At 38.5% G+C, this 20027-nt stretch overlaps 1 protein-coding gene across 8 annotated transcripts in view; it reads right to left on the reverse strand.

Annotated features, from left to right (window-relative positions):
- Window positions 1-513: 513 nt before the first annotated feature.
- LOC110046768 (platelet glycoprotein 4-like) overlaps window positions 514-20027 on the reverse strand; it is a 26346-nt gene continuing 6832 nt past the window's right edge. The window contains exons 1-9 of one of the 8 annotated variants that reach the window (XM_089291029.1): window positions 18546-18667; window positions 17554-17592; window positions 13699-13893; window positions 11962-12048; window positions 7698-7853; window positions 5134-5899; window positions 4278-4696; window positions 3256-3456; window positions 514-2963 (exon numbers count right to left, since the gene is read on the reverse strand). In XM_089291029.1, coding sequence (XP_089147155.1) covers window positions 2832-2963; window positions 3256-3456; window positions 4278-4696; window positions 5134-5899; window positions 7698-7853; window positions 11962-12048; window positions 13699-13860 — 1923 coding nt within the window. In that variant the 5' untranslated portion in view covers window positions 13861-13893; window positions 17554-17592; window positions 18546-18667 and the 3' untranslated portion in view covers window positions 514-2831. The other 7 variants (XM_020752478.2, XM_020752476.2, XM_020752475.2 and 4 more) reach the window with 7 other exon arrangements.

Consider the following 20027-nt stretch of genomic DNA (forward strand, 5'->3'; position numbering starts at 1 on the left):
CAATTATGATTAATTTTCGAAGAACAGTTGACGAATTTAAATATAACTGCAAAGATTCCAGGCAAAAATCTAGATTCGCACGCTGGCCTTTGTTTAACAATACTCTTTCCTACTCAATAATTTCATTTAAAATGTACTCGTCGCAAAATAACGTTGTAATGTAGGATGCTGCAATATATATTGGGACGTTTTTAGTGTTACGGAGGTGGAAAGAAGTAATAGGTAAAGGTAAAGTCTGCATACGAGCTAAGTGGCCCACCAGGCCGGAGCTTATCCGGATTTCCGTAGCATCAAGCGACTAGGAGTATTTCTACTCCACCCTGGATGGGATGCTAGCTCATCGCAGGGATGCCCCCAGCATTAAACTCGCCGGTAGCCATTTATACACCTGGGTGGAGAGAGGCACTGTGAGAGTAAAGTGCGGCCAGGGCTCGAATTCGGACCGCTCGCTCCGGAGTCGAGCGCAGTAACCACGAGGCCACTGCACCTCCGAAAGAAGTAATAAGTACTCTCTTATTCTGTTATCTTGTTTACGTTTATTCTCAGTCTGCTTCTTTACAGACGCATGCGCACTTGACTGAATTGCAAAACGAAAGAAAGACCCATTACGGAGATATTTACATTTATATGGTTGAGCGAGATACAGTATGAAACTTTCCTAAAACGAGGTGCTATTTAACAGCTCCCTACTGCGCATGCGTATGTGTCTTCTTCCCATGCCTCTACGCTGGTGAGAACTAGCCTTTTAATGTGTGGTAATATGGCACTGCACGTGAGTTATAAATCTCGATACATCGGTAATTCGTTCTCTGCAAAACTACAACGTTAAATGACGAAATTTTGTCCACCTTAGAGAAAGTGAGACTGCAAACGCTTCGTAGTTCCATTTGAAATTGAACGCTTTCTCTACATTTCAGCCGTCCTAAAATTGGGGATTCATTTTTCTCCAAGCACTGTCCTTGGTGCTGCTGTTGTCATTGCTTGAACTCCCTAATATCGCAGACTATGAACTTTCTTGTGTTGGAAACTCATGTTATGGTCTCCTACAATCTTTGAGCTTATGTTTGTGCTTATCTCACAAGGTTTACCGGAGAACTTCTTTGTCTTATTTTTATCTTACATGTTTCTTTTCTTTTTTTTTAGATAACATTCGAGGGTTAAGAATTATTGACTTCGTAGTTAACCACGATACGTAATCACACTCGACGTATTTGTTGAAAGTTTCTGTGACATATTTTCGCTGTAAAATATCGGCGACTACCTTATATGTACATTACAATGGTGAGATCTTTCACGTGGCTTTCTTTATCGATCCATTCAATAATCACTTAGTTTGTTCTAGGCCCGGTACCTAGTGGTCGCTCATTATTAAGGGCGCCCACTACAATACATGTTACCATAACGACTAAGGCAGAGGTGTATTGTATCAGCCTCTCCGCTGACCCATTTCACCGCCGTCACCACTCACCTTTTTAGCCGGTACCTACTCATTTACTTGCTCCCTCTCATAGGATTTTAAGATGTATCATTTAGAAAATTTTACCTTTGTTTTACTTATTCTCGTATCTTATATTTTACCAGTTGTATATGTGGCTGAATTTATGAAAACTGTGTCAATACTGTGCACCAAATCACGCGTATGCATCTTGATTTCGAGACTACCAAAGGCCTTAAAATCACTTCAAGCGAAGAACAAAAAAACTGAGAGAAGAGCAAGAAATGGAAGATAAGAGAGTGGAGGGAAAAAAGATTGGCATTCCTTTTAATTTTTGTATCGTCTACTTTGGAAACTTCAGCAGGGCGCGATTTCTTTAACACATCTTTCATAAATCCAGACATAATTATATTACATGTATATTATTGTAATGTAGTTAGGTATTCCCTTTTGGCGTAAATCATTACGCCAAATGGTTTCTTACCTCTTACTTACTTAGGAGAAACAACTGGATTTAGCAATTTTTCACAAAGACAGTGATTATTTTATGAAATGTACAGTCAAATCGAATTTTAAGTATTAAAACATTTGCTGCATCTATCAACGGTCTTTTCTAAACATTTACACCCTAAGAAAAGGAAAGAAGCTTTTCAATTAACTGCCCCGTGCCTTCCAATTTGCAGTAAAAACAACTAGCTTGATTTTCTCGCTCAAAAGAACACGCAGCTAACTCTTGCAGAATCTTCTTTCATTAACCCAAAAAATGGTTTTAAATTCCAATGCAGCAAAGTACTCTGAAAGTTTCCAGGTAAGCAACTATTGGAATGATAGCAATACAGTCGAACTTCTTCACAACGGCCTCCTTGAGGACAGAGGAGAGTGTCGGTTGTAGAGAGGTGGCCTTATGAGCAGGTAGGAGCGTAATATGACACTTTTTTGTCTTTTAAAATGCTTATAGGTAAGACAACCAAACTATATCGGTGAAACAGAAACCAAGCAGAAACAGAGACCAACTGCGTGTGGTATAGATTAAGTTTCGTCACCTTTTACAATAAAAAATAGGGTTTTTTTTATACATTGTTTGTCAGTCGTTGATTAACTGGCCGTTGTCGAGAGGTTTTTTTGGCAGTTGGGATGCACTTAAGTGACCGTTGCCGTTGTGAAGACTGGTGGCCGTTGTCAAGAGATGGAATAAGAGTGAATATATGGACCGTCCGCCGGGACAAAAAAGGTGGCCGTTGTAAGGAGGTGGCCGTCAGTGGAGGTTCGACTACACTAATTTTTCTAATGTGGTGATCATGTTCATTTTTCCTTCGGAGTAATAGTCAAGGAGTGGATGTGTTATGTAACGATCACAAAAGTTCCCTATGCTCTATGTACAGTGCGTGAGGTTGGTTCACACTGCAGTCACGGAATCAGCTTTCTTGACACCAAGTACAATAAAAGCCACGCCCAAAATAACTAAGATTCCACCAATCACAGGCAAAGCTACGAGCAAACCACACGCCAGTCGCAGTCCTCCAAATAGCTGCAATCACAGAACAAAGATACAATCAAATTAGAACTGAATTTTTAGTATCATCAAAATCATAGCAGTTGAAACACATGCAGGTAAATAAAGGTTACTTGAACTCTCCGTCCAAGGGGAAATTAATGGTTTCGTCTCCTGCATACGTACGTTCTGTGGGTTCGTCACGTAATCTTGCGTGACGAGACAAACAAGCTTAGATAGTTTACAGCTGGTACCGTTTTGAATGCCTTTACTGGGTGCGACCAGGAATCGGCCCCAGGCCCTCCGCTTCAGACAACAGTTTATTTACCTGTGAACTGTATTCCTCGGCACTCTCTTGATCAATACTTGCTTCTGTTTCTACCCATGAGATGGGTATCGGTTTGTCAACGAAGGTCACATTCTTAGTTTCTGGGTAACTTGTATGCAATGCTGATTTTAGAAACTGTCCATTCAGTTGAAGGCGAAGTTTGAGCTGCATGGCAGTTCCTGATATCGGTTCAATACTCAGCTACAAGAGAGAAAAAAGATTTATCTAGAACCATTGAATGTGGGTAGAATGAACTGAACTACAGAGACGTCCAACTACCAGGAATTTACGCTCAAGTGCTATGTCGCAACTGGTTGTACCCTTTGAAACAGGAACATTTCAAGACTCAGCCTCCAGGTTACTCAACAGTCTGCCAGATAACATGAAGCTTAAGTCTAATGTTAAAACATTTGCGAGGAAAGCTTTTAAGTTTTTGAAAACAAAGGCCGAACTCAGATTAGATTGTTTTGAATCTACATAATTAATTAATTTTTTTACATACTCGTGTTTTCCACATAGTTTTTACTTGTAAATTATACTGATATATCTATATGTATTTTTAATTTTTAGTTAGCATATGATGAATGTAGAACTACTCTGTAGAAAATTCATCATTAAACCGTTATTATAATTATTGTTATTATTATTATTATTATTATTATTACTATTATTATTATTATTATTATTATTATTATTATTATTATTATTATCACTTGGTCCGGTTATGAATATGACAATGTTTTGAGTCCCGCGGATTTGCTCTTTGTGAAAAGAAATTAAACATTATGAGAAGGTAAGGTAAGGCAAGGCATTTAGGAGGAGTGATTAAAACGTAGAAACTACTTCTCGATGGAGCCAGTTACCCACAAAATATAATTTTATTAGCTTATTTAATTAATATCCTCACTTTCTTCTGTCTTAAGTTAGTTTTCAGTTTACACTCGTCCGTTTTCGAACTCTCAAAAATTATATTAGAGTTTTCCCCCAACAGTACAACTACGTCACGATAAAATAACACTTACAAAAGACTCATATTTTCCTTCATCTGGCGTGGAAAGATTCAAATCCTGATACAACGAAGGGTCCCCATAGAGAAATCCCGGGAGGCTCATGCGGATAGGACTTTTGAAAACCCGGCTGACGTCAAAAACCCCTCGGGTAAATATGGTCACGTTATTAACCTCAAGTGCAGACTTTTCCAGGCCGTATTTGTGCATTGGGATATCGTGTATTTCCACATCTTCTTTGTATGTTATGGGAACAGCAAACAGAAACTGTGATATGAAAAGTTCGTAGCTGTTAGCCAATGGAGTGAACTTGGTTGAGCAAGCCTTCAGACTCTTAACTCCTGGGAACTGAGTATAGTAGCCCCGGATCTTGAGCTGTTCAGGAGTGGCGTTTGGGTACAGGTTCTTTGGAACTTGGCTTTGGCCGTTTATCGCTAAGAGAAGAAATACAAAAGTACTATTAAATAAGCCACTTTGACTAACACCCCGTCCTCACTACGCCAGAGGAATTTTGAAAACGAAGGTTTCTCTCTGAAAATGCATCAGTTCGAAATTTGAAAACGCAGCAATCACCGTTTATTGTGGAAAACTCGCAGAGAAACCACATGGTTATCGTGACGTCATCGTTTTAGAAAAGCTCCGTTTTCAGGATATTTTCCATGCTAAAACACAAAGTCGGCGTTTTCAAATTCCTCCCGTTTGAAGAGCGTTTTTAAAGAGCTCCAAAAACTTCCTTCATCTCGCTAACTCCAGGGCCATCCCTCTAGCTTGCGTTCGAGCTCTTTAAAATCCCCTGAGATTAGTAATTTTGATTGCGATCTCGACGTACTCAAGACAAAATAAAGGGTCTGTGGACATACGTTAAGCTTACCTGCATAAGTGAAACGCTCGCCATCGGTGGATTCACACGTGTAGAACGTCGAGCTTGTCTTCACATCTGATTCTTTTGCATGTGAGGTAACCGCGCCTGGCACAGGTATCCCGTTTTTATACTCAGGCAATGGCAGTTTTTCCATCAGGTAACCAAGTGTTATTTCACTCTGGTTACGAGTAGTCGTTAGCCCGTAGTTGTTGTTGTCCAGGTACCACATCACATACTTAGACAAATCTCTGACGAACAACCCCACGGCTTGAAGGCTGAGCTGTGAATTTGATGTATCGAAGCAAGCCGATGCAGGGTCTGGGCACAACAGCTTCCCTATAAACCCTGCTGCTTGCGTTGCAAGCGAAGCATTAGTAAGGAACCAAAAATTTATCGAAAGACCGCATTCTATGGTCAAATTACCACCTTTACATTCGCTTAGCAGTACTTGATTTGTAAACGGTCCGAATTGTGAAGCATTCAGCAGTGGGCCATATAAACCTTTCATCTCTATTAAAGTGAAATTTTTTTGAGGAGATGTGAAATTCGGAATGGAATTTAACCATGAACCAAAGGCAGGATTGTAGGTAGGATTTAACGGAAACCGGTTTTGAGTTTTTCCCATCTCAAGTAGAGTAGCGTTCAGACTTTTTGTTGTTGAATTGAGCCCTAAAAATAGGAGGTTCAATACAAGTGGTATGAAAGCAGTGCCAAAGTTGTCCGCGGTTCCAGCTTCTGCCATTAAACCAAGGTAGGCAGCATTTAACACCGTCAGCTAAAAGGAAAAACAATTGGTTTAGTCATCAGATTACTGCAAAAGAAGATATATGTGTTTCGTGCGCTGATCACTTATTTTGGAGAGAAGCAACCCGAAGAGGCGATGACATAAAATAACCAATGTTCACCACAAACGACTGGAATTTACAGAGCACGTATATGTGAACACAATGCTCTGTTGTCAGTGCAATCACCGAGTTCCGCTCGCGTGTCCACTAACAGTTTTCCTAGACCTCTAATTAACAATTAGATTCTGAGCTCGAGATTTCTATGAGGTGATAGTTGATGAGGTCGAAGGCCGAATCAACTATCACCTCATAGAAATCGAGAGCGAATAATATAATTGTTTTAGTAGAATTCTTACTAAAATTTACTTCAAATAACGGTTTCCAATTATTTCTTGACGTCTTATTAAGCTTTACGCCTGAAAAAGGTCGCTCGGATTGAATTGTCATTTAAAATTGAAGTTGTGTGCGCGCGCGGATCAGTTTTTTCGATAATTTTAACTTTTTAAAATGTCAACAAACCATAAATGCCCCTCATTTTGACTTCTCAGGAATTCAATTATCCTTTCGCATCAAAATGTTCCTCTAAAACTTTGGAAAAACGAAAAAAAAGTCGCCATTTCTTACACGACCTCCAGCCACTGCACACTAATGACTGATAGTGTTCAGTGGCTCAGCCAATCAGATTACAGCATTTGCATTAGTATACTAGTAGAATTCTATAAAACTTTAAGGTAAAAAGCTGTTAAAATTATGAGTCTAAACGTTTTCGATCTGATTGATCATCATCAGAGTGAAATAATATGCATACGCTCAGTGTTCTTATAGTGTTCTTACAGTGTTCTTATTCAAGTTAAAAGACAAAAACACACACCCGTCACACGTCACACGTCATTTACAAAGGTAAGTGTACTTGTGGACAAACATACATTGGCGAAACAGCACGCAACCTCGAGGTTCGTCTTAATGAACATTCAGAAGTTAATAAGCAATCGGGGCCAGCCAAGCACATCGAACAGGTATTATATAGCTGGCATTACCTGAACTATAAGAACACTGAGCGTATGCATATTATTTCACTCTGATGATGATCAGACAGATCGAAAACGTTTAGACTCTTACTTTTATCGGCGAAATGTACATAGTAGGATTCTACTGAGGTAGATTAGTTTATTAGAGAACATGGAACATCTCCTGTTTGGTATTATATGATAGGTAATATCATTCTCGCATTTTGATTGGTTTTCACTTATGATCTATTGGAGGATAGACGTACAGATGACATCATTTAAAGTTTTTGTCTCTTTATTTATAAAACAGATAGATTCCACGTTGCCGCGCGTTAGTTTAATAATAGAAGACGTGGAAACGTGTTAAGTTCTGAGTTCTTGCCATATTCATGAATTCATGAGTTCATGAGTTCTTACGATAGTTTGACTTCATCTGTGATCAATTATCGAACAGACGCACGGCAACATAGAATCTATTTGTTAACACGATGCACGGGGAAGTTTGGAGAGCACAAAAAAAGCTTTAAGAAATGTTCGAAACGCATCCGAGAGCAACTCTAACTTCTTGAGTGCTCTCCAAACTTCCGAAGTGCTTCTTAACTCGATGATGTAATGGATCCGGAATGGCCGGCGAAGCAAATTTAATTATGCTCACTCCTTGAGCATGCAACATTGAATTATTGTGCACGCGCTCGTGCACTGACTGCTCATGTGTACTGAGTTTGATAGCACGGCTTCGCTAACTGTATCTCATATAAAAAGTTATGAAATATGGACAAACCTTGTCATCTTCGCGGCATGTTTCACATTCTTTTTCTGTTAGCGTCTTGTTGAACTTGGCTTGCTCAAATGACTTGCTTGTAACTTGTCCCTTTTTGAATCTTACACCCACTTTTTTTGATACCATACTGTAGACATACGGTCCTCTTTCAACCAGCTAAAAAAGAAAGCCGATTATTACTCAACTCACGTGCCAACTCACGGTCAAAAATATATTTTGGGATTCATTTTTTTTGGAAATTGGTCGTGCGAGTTAAGTTCACGATGCTTTTGAACAAGTAGCGCAGTTTCGGACAACACATGACAACGTTAGCTACAAGCATTTTCTAGCTGAAGTAAGCCTCGGATGTTACAGTTCACATTTTAACTTGCTGGAGATTAAAAATAATCATGTGAAATTGCGCAGAGGATTAAATGAACTTATGGCCCATAGGCTGAGTAAATCAGACCGTATCCAACGCCTTGGAATAATTTAGGGAGCTTAAGCAACAACGACAACGACGCCGAGGACGACGCCTAACAAAAAATGAAGTTATCTTTTACAAGCGAAATTCGCGATTGTCTAAATCTGTTCGGTACACCCATGGCTCTTAGCACTTAAGCTAAATATGCAACGACGCTGTTCAATTCCAAATGGAATTCCACGTTCCGTATACGACGCAAAACTTGGTCATTTCACGTTGTTGTTTTGCAGAGTTCGGCATTGAAATGTACAAAGATTTATAAAGCACGTGCACAGTTATTGTTTTGCTCATTAAATCTTTTGTTTGGTTACGTTCTCGTTGCCGTGGTCGTCGTGGTTTGCTTAAGGTCCCTAATTTCTCCAATCGACTGGATGAACATTTCACTTCATTTCAACGAAGTGCTGGTATATGAAAAGGCGGGAAAATTTGTTCGGCGGTGTTCACTTTTTGAGTTGAATGGGAGGCGTGTGGAAATTAAGCGAGCGAGACAGAGTTTTCATAGGAAATATTCCTTGCTCAATCTCTTCTATATTCTGGAAAATTGCGACCAACGAGCAAAGGCTTACCGAAAGATCAGAGGTAATAAAGTTTGCTGAAAATTCTCCGCATTATGCGAGTCAAATGAAGCAAGATTACACTTGTTTTCATAGCTGTCACCGACAAAACCACAATCGAGTTGCACAGGAGAGATCAGGTACACTGAAGTATGAAAGGACAAGATCTGAATGCAAGGTAAGAAACTTTACTGAAGTGTTGAGCTTACTTTTATTCCGAAACTGAATGCTTTGTAGCTCTTTCTGGAGGCGGTTGTGTCGGTTTCTTGATCGAGTCAAATTTTAGCATGAGTCGAGTCAGGCTCAAGTCTAATTTTACTTGGTCCCTTGGTATTAATTTCTGTGTCAAAATGATGTACCAGAGGTAAAAAAAAAATAGCGAGATTTGACTCTTTTATAACTGCAGATAACGAGAGTTAATTCCTGCATAAATTCGCAGCCCTTTTTCCTCCAAGAAAATATTAAAACATTCCTCGCCATGATTCCTCTCAGATTCCGACCTCCATTAGAAACACACAACAGAGGCAGAAGTTCCATTTCAATGAAACACCGTGAAAATTGGTGCGGAGAATGAAAATACTGGCATTTCACGAAAGTCGAGCTCCGTCTTGTTGCATCCACGGGCAACCCATATAAGAAAAAATAGATTCCAACCCATTCTCTCCGAGGAGAGTGTGTGTAGAACATTGCTTATTTATTTTAGGGAGCTTAAGCAATAACGAGGACGACGCTTGGTCAAACATGAATTTCTATTTTACCTTCCAACTTCGCGATTGCCTAGCTCTGTTCAGTATGCCAATGGCTCTAAAAACGTAGTCAGGCTAAATATGCAATGGCAGCGTTCAATTCCATATGAAAAATTAGCCGTCGTCGCTCGCGTTTCGTAGACTACGTAAAACTTGGTCATTTTACGACCCCGAGGATAATGCCCAGTAAAAAATGAAGTTATATTTTACCTTCGAATTTCGCAATTGTCTAGATCTGTTCAATGCGCCTATTGGTCTCAAACCTCGCTCAAGCGAAAAATGTAACGCCAACGTTCAATTCCAAATGAAAATACGAAATATTAGTCGCCGTCGTTCGCGTTCTCCAAAATTCGCAGAACGTAGACATTTCAAGTTGATGATGTGCAGAGGATGGCAAAGAAATGTACAAATACCTATAATGCACGTGCACAGCCATTGTTCTACTCATTAGGGAGCTTAAAGGAGCTCAGTCACGGTTTGCGCATATTGAAAAGTTTAGCCTGATTTTTCAAATTCGTCGTTTGTAATCCGTGTTAATCTTCTCCATTCTTAGCCATCCTTGTTCTTTTATGGTTTATCATTATCTCTTTGGTGTTTTTCTATCTTATTAAACTGTTATTTTCAGGTTTCGTACCATTTACAGGTAATTTTGTATGTGGCCAAAATGACACAAAATACCGTGACTGAGCACCTTTAAGTAACCACGACGGCGACGCCGAGGACAACGCCGGTTAAGGTGGCCGAACACAGTTTTCAAGAGCCTATGCCTCATTCACCATTTCTTTTAAGCTATTTATGCTTTGGCGCCCGTTTTTTGCAAGAGTCAAGGTTAATCACAGAAAAGTTTATTCTCGCATTTTGGCTAAGGTGTGTGCTGTTGCCATGGCAACGGGGCTGGTTAAAAACAAGGCTTAAAAAATGGTTTTTGTTTATTTAAAAAAAATCCAGTCGTTAGATTTTTTTCATCATTTGCCCACTACGAATTGACATTAAATCCCTTCTGTCAACACTGTTCCAATAAAATTTTGACATAGGCGATTTTCGTAATTCGCCGTAAATCGTTTTCACTGCATGTTCTGTATTATTAAAAATTTCCTATGTCAAAATTCAGATTTTTTGCAATAGATCATTCACATGGTTTCTGAACTATTTTTTTGCCAAATTTCTTGAAATTCTAACGACTGGATCGTCAGAAATCGGCAAGTTTCTGCAAAAGCAATCGGTCTCAATTTTTCGAGCAACTGCGCATGCGCTGCATTTAACTGGGTTCTTTCGGTGACAAAGAAAAAGCCGAGAATTGATGGGTTCTTTGCGTCGTTACCTTTTCTAACATATCTTTGTAATAAAAGACTAAAGCCATCAATAACGCACTGCGTTCAATAATAGAGAAAAATAGCCCAGATAGTGCGGGTGTTGAGTAAATAAAATGATCGCTGTATTGACGGCATGTTTGTTTTTGCGCGCGCTCAATTGCATCAGCAAAAGCGCGCGCGAAAACTGTGTTCGGCCACCTTAAAAAACATCTTTATTCGATATCTAGGCCCAAGACTATGGAGCAAACTAACAAATAAAGAAACATCGGCGATAAATCTCAAGCAGTTTAACACCCACGTAAGGAGACTAGATCTAGGCAACATCCTAGATGGACGTAGTGGCTGTCATCTTTGTAACTCATAATTTTAATTTCTTTATAGGACTTTTCTGTATATTATTTTTTGTACCCTATTAGCAATGGGGATTCTCCACTGCTAGATGTAACTGACATGATAAAAAAGTCATTGTTATTATTACTATTATTATTATTGTTATCGTTATCGTTATCGTTATCGTTATTATTATTATTATTATTATTATTGTTATTGTTATTATTATTATATTGTACCTACGAATCCCGCGATACTCTAAAGTCATTTACTCTGTTCATCACTGTCAAAACTTCACGAAACTGAACTTCTGGGACAAAAACGATAAAGTTGAAATGAAGATTTAAAAAATTAGCCGTAGTGGTTCATGTTCTCCAGGCAAAGCAGAATTTGGTCATTTCACGTTTTTTTTTTTTCTTTTTTGCAGAGGACGGTAAAAAAATGTACCAAGAATTATAACACACGTGCACAGCTATTGTCCTGCAGATTAAATCGTTTGTTTAGCGACGTTCCCGTTTCCGTTGTAGTTTTCTTCAGCTTCATGTTAGACCATTTGTTTAGTAGCGTTCTCGTTACCGTTGCCGTCGGGATTTTGCTTAAGGTCCCACATGATTATGTCTGTAACGGCATGGAGGTGTTTTTGTCCGCACAAGTCAGGCGGTTGTTTATGCCCATGCGCACTAAAACTAAAAACAAATACATAAACACTGAAATATTTATCAAGCTAAGACGCTTCGACTCCTGACATAAATAGAACATGCGTTATTATTAATTGACCTGATGTCAGTGTTTACAAATGTATCCGTTATCCACACGGAACAGGCAAAAGGAGACAGATCTTCGTTTACGAGAATGTACCTTTGGCGTTTCTCCTCGATAAAGAAATCCCTGCTTGTTTGTGATGTTCCAGATGTAAACTTTTGATATATAGTCGGTTGGACCCTCCTAGATATCAAACAAAAACACGTCAATATCAGCTAGTGTTACCTAACTTGAAAACGTAGGTTTCACGCTGGAAACGCATTAAATGTTTTCGGTCCACACTACGCCGGAGAAATTTGAAAACGCAAAAATAACCGGTCATTTTGGATTTGTGTTCGAGTAAAACTCAGGCAGGGAAATACCATGGTTATTGTAAACTCGAAAAGCTTGCTTTTCAAAATGTTTTCTGTCCACACTAAAACGCAAAGTTGACGTTTTCAAATTCCTCCGGTTTGCAGAGCGTGACGGATTAGTGTGGACGGTAAATAAAGCTCCGTTTTCAAATTCCTCGCGCGTAGTTTGGACGGAGCCTAAAAGCAACAAGCAAATATCCCCATAGAAACTACCTTCTTGGTTTTGTTGCTGTTCATAGTAGCTTCTGTTTTTCGTGATAGAGGTCTTTAGATAAGATGACGACTGACGCTGACCAGTTCTGAGAACTTCCAACTGAACTGTCAGATTTGATTTAAAAAAAAAACGCTCACGTGAACTCAGGAACACTTTTAGAGGACTACAACCAACTTCAACCTGTTAAAATGCTTTCTTAAGTTACGAATATCGAGGAGGCGTGAGGGTTTGCTATTAACTCTCATTCTTTTCCCACTTTTTCTTTTTATTTTAATCACTTTTTTTCCAACTTTTTATTTTTCTATAATAGTAATAAAAGTAATAATAATAATAAATCGTTCGAAACTATTGATAGACTGGCCCGCCTAGACTAGCATGGCTATTCGCGGGCCAGTCCAACTGTAAAATGTAGATTTTATGAAGAAATAAAATGATGAAAAATGATGATGAATGATATTGCGGTTTTGCGTTATTTTTGGTGCGGTTTTGCGGAAATGTTTTATTATAACCTGCGGTTTTGCGGTTTTAAAAGACTAAGTAGTTTGCAGTTTTCATAATGTTTGGTGATTCAGTCCAATTGTGACCACAGCAATGGCTGTTCCGAGCTGGTGCTCGGGATATCTGAGGGAAACTAGAATCTTGACGAATTTTCCCTCAAAAAAGAAAAAAATCACGGAAAGCATACTTTGAGCAACATTTGAGTGGTTTGCCGTGTTGAAGTTGGAAACATCGGGGTTTTTTCATTGGCTAAGCCAGCAGCATTCTTGCGTGCGCGAGTGCACTTAGTGCTATGGCAGCGTAACGAAGTCTGTCCCACGAAAACGCGTCAATTATATATTGGTCTTCTCAGTTTACGAATTGTCAGAGAGCATGATAATAAGGCCAGAAATAAATAAGGTTGTATTTCTTATTGAATAGCTAACCTGAAGTACCGATGACGGCATGTAGCACATTTGTTGCTATGGTTTCGGTATTTTGGTAAATTTCGATGCGATATTACGCTCTGTGCGGTTTTGCGGTTTCCGGATCCCCCTTTCCGCCCCCGTCAATATCGTGTGATTTCTTTACTCATTTAAAGCGTTATTTCTTTTACAGTAAGTGGAAATGAAAAAAAAAAATGTCTAAAATGGAAGAAACCACTTGAAAACTCAATAATTATACTATTATACCCATACAAGATTTTGAGAGGTAATAATTTTAATATATTTTTTTGTTTGTTTCTTTATTTGTTTTTTTTTTTTTGTAAACGGATTGGCACAGACTTACCCATCTGTCGTATCCAGGGCTGTCCTTACTGTCCACACACACATTGTCCTCCACCGTAGTCTGCGCTTTATTTGGTAACATTAATCCAATGATGACACCTAGTGCAACTAATATGAAGCCGATAACAAGGAGGGCTATACCGCTGGTTTTCTTGCTGCACATGGTCAAATCTAGTTAAGTTGTATTCCTTGTTTTCTAAAAGCAGATAAGAATATTAAAATATTAGTTTCCACGGTAGGCATGCTTGGGAATTCTTGCTGACCTTAGCTCAGACCGGTATTTGACTTACACTGACTTTCCAAGTTTTTCATTGGACGGTAGATCCTTTAAAATGCTTGCTTCTGTAGCTATGTTTAACTTCGTTCTGCCAAGAAGAGTCCACTATCCTTTATGTCTTAAATTTAGGTATTTAATTACGACATATTAGAAATATTTTTTACGCGTTATGTTTGCCATGTTACTGTTAAGTTCTTGTGAAGTGTTTCAAAGAACAAGAACCACATACTGAAGCCACTGAATTAAAACCGTCACGTCACTGCGGTTTGTATGGTCAAAATTTCCGTCGAGTTAGCTAAAATACTGCATGCTATATTCTTGAATATTAATCAATTAAACAGTTATATTATAAAAATTCAACCACGCCGCTGGAATCCAATTTGACGCCGGTTCTTCGCATTAAATTTATAATATCTAGAGAGGAAGCTATATCAGCCTTAGCTGGCTTTCATGCGGCTCCCCTATCCTGGTCTAATTGGAATTTGGAGATGTTGGTTTTGTGGAGGGAAGAAAAGCGGAGAACCCGGAGAAAACTTTCTGAGAAAGACGGAGAATCTCTTATCCTCATGATAAGATTCGCATTAAAACACACAAACAAAGAAAAAAACAACTCAATCCAACCAACCCAAACTGATTAACTGATAACGGACTCCGATTAGCCCCTCGTGGAAATCTCCGAGATAACAAAAGTTAGACTTACTTTCGACACAAAATTAGTGCGCTCAATATGGACTGTACGGGATATTGTTGTCACTAAAACAAGCAGGTGAACTTCACTTCGTTCTCTTTATCAAATCTCCTGGGAATACAGCTGCTTGTCGTCGCTCTTGGCCGGTTTTCGCGTTTTGCTCAGTTTCTCGCTTAACACCTACTCGGCCAGCAGCGATAAGAGCCGGCTACATTAGCAGGCTTTTCATCAAATTGACGTCAGTTTTTATGGATCTGCCCCCTCAATGATGATGACTTGCATCATAGCGCTGTCAAAACAAGCTGGGGATCGTCAGATACTCCGAACAAAACAGACTGCCAACTGATTTATCGACAAGAGAGGATATGCGCTTTTCAAACTGATGTCACGTTGATTTTTCACAATAACAAGCAAATTTATTACAACTAACCCTTGACGAATGCGAATCAAAAATGCGAGAAATTTAAATTTGATTCCGAGAACCGCGTTCACATTAAACCAGAGTTCGCACAATGAGTAAACATAAAAGTTCGGAAGCGGAATTTATAAAACTAACGTAATATTCTACCCGGAATTTTTCAAAACAAGCTGAGTCATTACAAGGTTTATCCAGTCTGATCACTGAGTAATTTAACCCTCGATATTCCACGGCAACCTTCATCAAATGTTTTACTCTTGCACTTCATAATCAGGGAATTTAAATTCCGTCAACCCATGTCAAAACCACCTTGATCAATTTTTAAACTAGTTGTTTTCTCGCGCGCGATCGGGATTGGAATCTGTATTCCTTACATTGACCATGAAAATTAATCACGGAAAGCACGATGAGAAATTGCCATTTATTTTAAATCATTTGCTTACCTGGCTATACACTCTTTCTTTTTTATAAGAATGCATTTTATAAGAATATCGAGGCTGAAATTTACTAAATTTTAAGAATATTTTAAGAATGTTTTAAGAATAAACCCCTAGGCTGAATTGGTGAAAAGAATATAATTTTGTGTGGTGAGAAAATACAATACAATTACAAGTTTTTAACTAAACCGTACATGATTCTTCCTTTCTCTGAACGGCAAAATAGCCATTTGAAAAGCAACAAATAAACAGCACTAGCCGTACGTTCGATGTTAATAACATTTCTGCAAGAAGTTGTGTGCGTGAAATCAGGCATAAATGCCTGCAGGCTGGCTCCAAAATTACTTTAACACCATCCAGACACCAAATACAATCGAAAACAGAAATGTCATACGCTATAATCTAAGAATATTTACAATAATGTTCTCAGCCTAAAATGCGCAGAAAAATAAAAACATTGAGCTTCGGCCAGAAAAAAATATTCTTATAAAAAGAAAAGAGTGTATGTTAGTTTCTTGTTGTGAGAAAATTAAAAGAAGATGAAGTGTACTATAATATCGCCGAAGACGCTGTATATCACCGATCTCCCTCGGTAGGTTTTCTCGTCAACATTATTATGAGCTAGCCTTAGCTCTCCGTCATTAGCGAGAGAAGCGAAGAGTGTTTCGACCTGCAAGTCAGCTATCAACAGAACTCCTGAATTACACGTTATAAGAGCTAGTATTTACTTAACCAGCCAGTAAATAGCAACTCCCATGTAACACCCCCTTAAACATCACGCGAGTATTTATACAGCTGGCGACGCGCGCGGATGTTTCGATACACGCGCGTACAAACATCATTTTCTGTCGGTGCCGGAGAACATAGAAGAGATTTTCAAAATTAGTCAGAATTAACGGCAGTTAACGCAATTGTTTATTATTTGTCAGATTTAATTTATTGCGTCAAGTTATGATGGTAAAAAGAGCAAGCCTTTATTAAATTCGATTCGGTGAGAAAGAAAGAAAAATTCCCGCTAAGCTTACTATGAGAAGAGGTGTTCATCTGATTCCACTACCGTCTTCATCGCTGCATCGTTTCTCGAGAGCAGAATTCAGTTCAATAGGAACTCTGGTTTGACGTACTTGACAGAAAAGTGAGTTCGTCTTTTGCACTGACGTCTAACATATCCTGTTACCATGGCTTTTAAGGCAAACAAAATATGTTGATGTCCTGGAAAACGTCTTCGCTTGCGTTATTAGAAGTGTAAATTAAACTCCCTCTAGTGTTACTTACTACTGTGTGAGGTTCAAGTTATTGCTTACTCATTATATTAACCCTCCCGGCTAGGAAAAAATCGACAGCAAGACGGTGGCTTTGTTAGCGAACGGTTTTCGTCTTTTTTTTCAGTTTCACACGGTGATTAAACATGTGAATTTCGTCATTGATTTCACTGTTTTCTATGCTACAGTATGGTATGACTATAGGTCATTATATGGCATAACAGAAAACAGTGTATTTTAAGCTACCATTTCCGTATTGCGAAATATCTGTTTGTGCTCGGGCAACCTTACTCGGAAATTATGATTCACTCCCGTTAAAACTAATCTTTCGAACTTCAAATAACTGACCAGCGTTTCAGAAACGGAACAAATACGTTTCAACAACTTTGCAGTGTTTGGGCGATAACTCAGTCTGCCGATCACCAAGACGAGAAAGCTCTGCAGCTCAGTAATAACGAATCCGGTCAGTGATGTTTTCTGGTTAAAATTTGTAGTGGCAGGGCTTTTTTCAAGCGTCATTTTTAATTTACTGAATTGTGAAATTCATCATTCCAACTTTGTGTCCGGAGAAGAAGTGTGTATTTGCATTTAATATGAACTTGTCTATCATTTTAATTTAATTTTTCTATCTCACTACAAATCGGTATGGCCTTCTTGTCGCTGGCGGGCGCTTGTTAAGGCTAAAAAATACGCGCGAAATGCCGTACGTTTGTCTCATTTCGTGCTCTATAGACATCTATAAAACATCTTACACAAAAATGCACGAAATCCTACCTGTCCGCCTGTGCGGTCGATAGCTTCAAGAAAAATGCCCTGAAATTAAACGGGAAAGAAAGTAATATAGCATTACATTATCAATTATTTAGATTAAGAGTTAAAGAAGCTTCGTGCCTGCTTACTGTCTTAAAGCCACTGGGATGAGTATCGTTTTTAGCGCTGTTTAAAAGTGTCATCGGTTAAGTCGCTTCTGCCGGTGCAAAGATTCAGTGTCCGAGTCATCACTTGCATTTTCATCCGACGGAACTATTAGCCAAAGATAATATGAAAAGATCTTATTGATTCACCTGCACTTTTGACAGATAGATTGAAAACAACCAACGCACGCATCGAAGCAATGGCTATTGTCTTTTTGGACTAATAATATCAATAAGCTTTCCTCGGTTCAGCTGGCCCCGTGAGGAATAAATGTAAATTTCCTTTTAAAGCTTTTTCTTCTTCTCTGGATACAAATGGAACTCCCCTTGATGTGTTTTCTTTTTTTTGTGCGCCGCCTCTCGTAGTTTGTTGACGGTTTACTTACGGTTTGCAGCCTGCCATGCTTTTTGTTTTCGCTAGCATAAATTACAGCCGCCGACCTCTAATTTATGCTATTGAAGCACACAGGATGGCAACAATATAGGGTTGAATAAAGAATACAGGATTCATAGCTGAAAGGAAAAAAAAGACTGAAAGATACTAAGCCTTTGCACATACTTGGTCATCGTATAAATACTGGGTTTTTGGGACAATTATGAAGCTATTGATGTAACAAAATGAAAAACGTTGATTGTAAGTATCTACAACATGTCCAGCTCACATTTATTCCTCCTCAAATTTCAATTTTCACGACTCAGGCACGGCTTTTAACAGGTTCAGATATTTTTTCTCAGTCGATGAACTAATTGATGCCGCGTTTCGTATTGCACCGTCACTAGGCAACGAGCATGCTAATGAACAACCGACACCTTACAGCTAACATTTAATTACGCAAATAAAACATTTCTTACCACTCCTAAAGCAAGAAGGTTATCATCACACCCTTGAAATTTTAGCTCTATGTTTTCAAAATATGGGTCTTGAGGTTTTAAGTTTTCCGCAGAAAAGTCCTGTTTTGTAAATACTCCCACGCGTTCGTAGAGATCGGGTGACGGCCTCTTACCGGACTCGAATTGATTCCGATCAATATAGAGTTTATATTGACATATGTTATGCCTTCTTCTGTCACTTTAATGAGCTAAATACGTAGTTGTCAAATGCTGTTTTATTATCGATGCAATTGGGCCAAATTTCAAGCAAATCGACTATTAACTTATCACCCACATGGATTGTTCCATCAGAAAAACCCGCCCTTAGTCAAAACTAACTGTTTTCCTACCAAAGCCTTCAAAATTAACTCACTTGCTTAAAATGGAACATTCACTCGCATAAAAATATCTGAAAGCTGTTTTTTGCTTTTCTCACCGAACACTTCCTAAGTACCGTCGAATGAGAATGAACTGAGATGATTAATCACACTAAGAGCAGCTTTCCACAATAAAGAATTTAAAATGAAAATTAAAATTTTGTTATGTAGAAAGTGAGAGACGGCTCTATTTAATGATAACTGGTCGTCTAGCTTGAAGACACTGTGAGGTTTTTTGGCTCTCTCTTGCCGTATTGTCAATTTGCATATATATAATAACAAAGAAATTTTGTTTTCAAACGGAACTACCGAAAATGATAGATCCAAGTACGTGTTCGCAGTTATGGTCAGTAAATGAAGTGAAATCCAATAAACAAACACCTTTGTCTTAATTTAGTTAACGCTTTTGTGCGTTTTGTGTCACAAAATGAAACTAAGCGTTTTTACTCAGTAGCATAGGACTTATCGCAGAGAAGGGATCATACATGATACGAACTGACACTAAACATTTGAAAAGCTTGTGAAACTTAGTAATTGTTTATAGTTTTTGCTCTTTAGGTGTGATATTCATTTAGAAATTGGCTTTCAAAAACTACAAAATTTCCGGTTGAAAAAAAGCGCTAATGAAGCTCATACATGCCCTTTTAAAATTTTGAGTTTTTAATCAAAACGTATTCAACGCATCGGGTTCAAATTACTTGGAACAGTTAATAATGCCATGATCTTTCAACATTCAGAGCTGATATTTGTGTAGCTTGATCAGAACTGAATCGCTTCTGCTAATGAGGAAAATATTGTAAACAAAGATTGCCCTTTACCGATGACGCATCCGTTGAGATTGGCAACAGTAGTAGTAGTTTGATCCTCGAGCGTGACTTGCGAGCCACGTTGTTTGCAGCTGTTCACTTGAAGAAAACAATATGTCGCAGTAGGATGTTTGATATAGATGTTTTCAATCTAGATTTTTCTACCTTCCTGATTTTTTTTTTACCTTCAATAGTTTTCGCCGATACTTAATTTAGGACTAAAGGTTAATATTTTAATACTCCTTCAAATTATTTAAAAATCGCTTTCGCATAAATTGTAA

The sequence above is a fragment of the Orbicella faveolata genome, unplaced genomic scaffold (genome assembly GCF_042242905.1).
Source record: "Orbicella faveolata isolate gen_17 unplaced genomic scaffold, um_ofav_v1 contig_24, whole genome shotgun sequence".
Lineage (NCBI taxonomy): Eukaryota > Metazoa > Cnidaria > Anthozoa > Scleractinia > Merulinidae > Orbicella > Orbicella faveolata.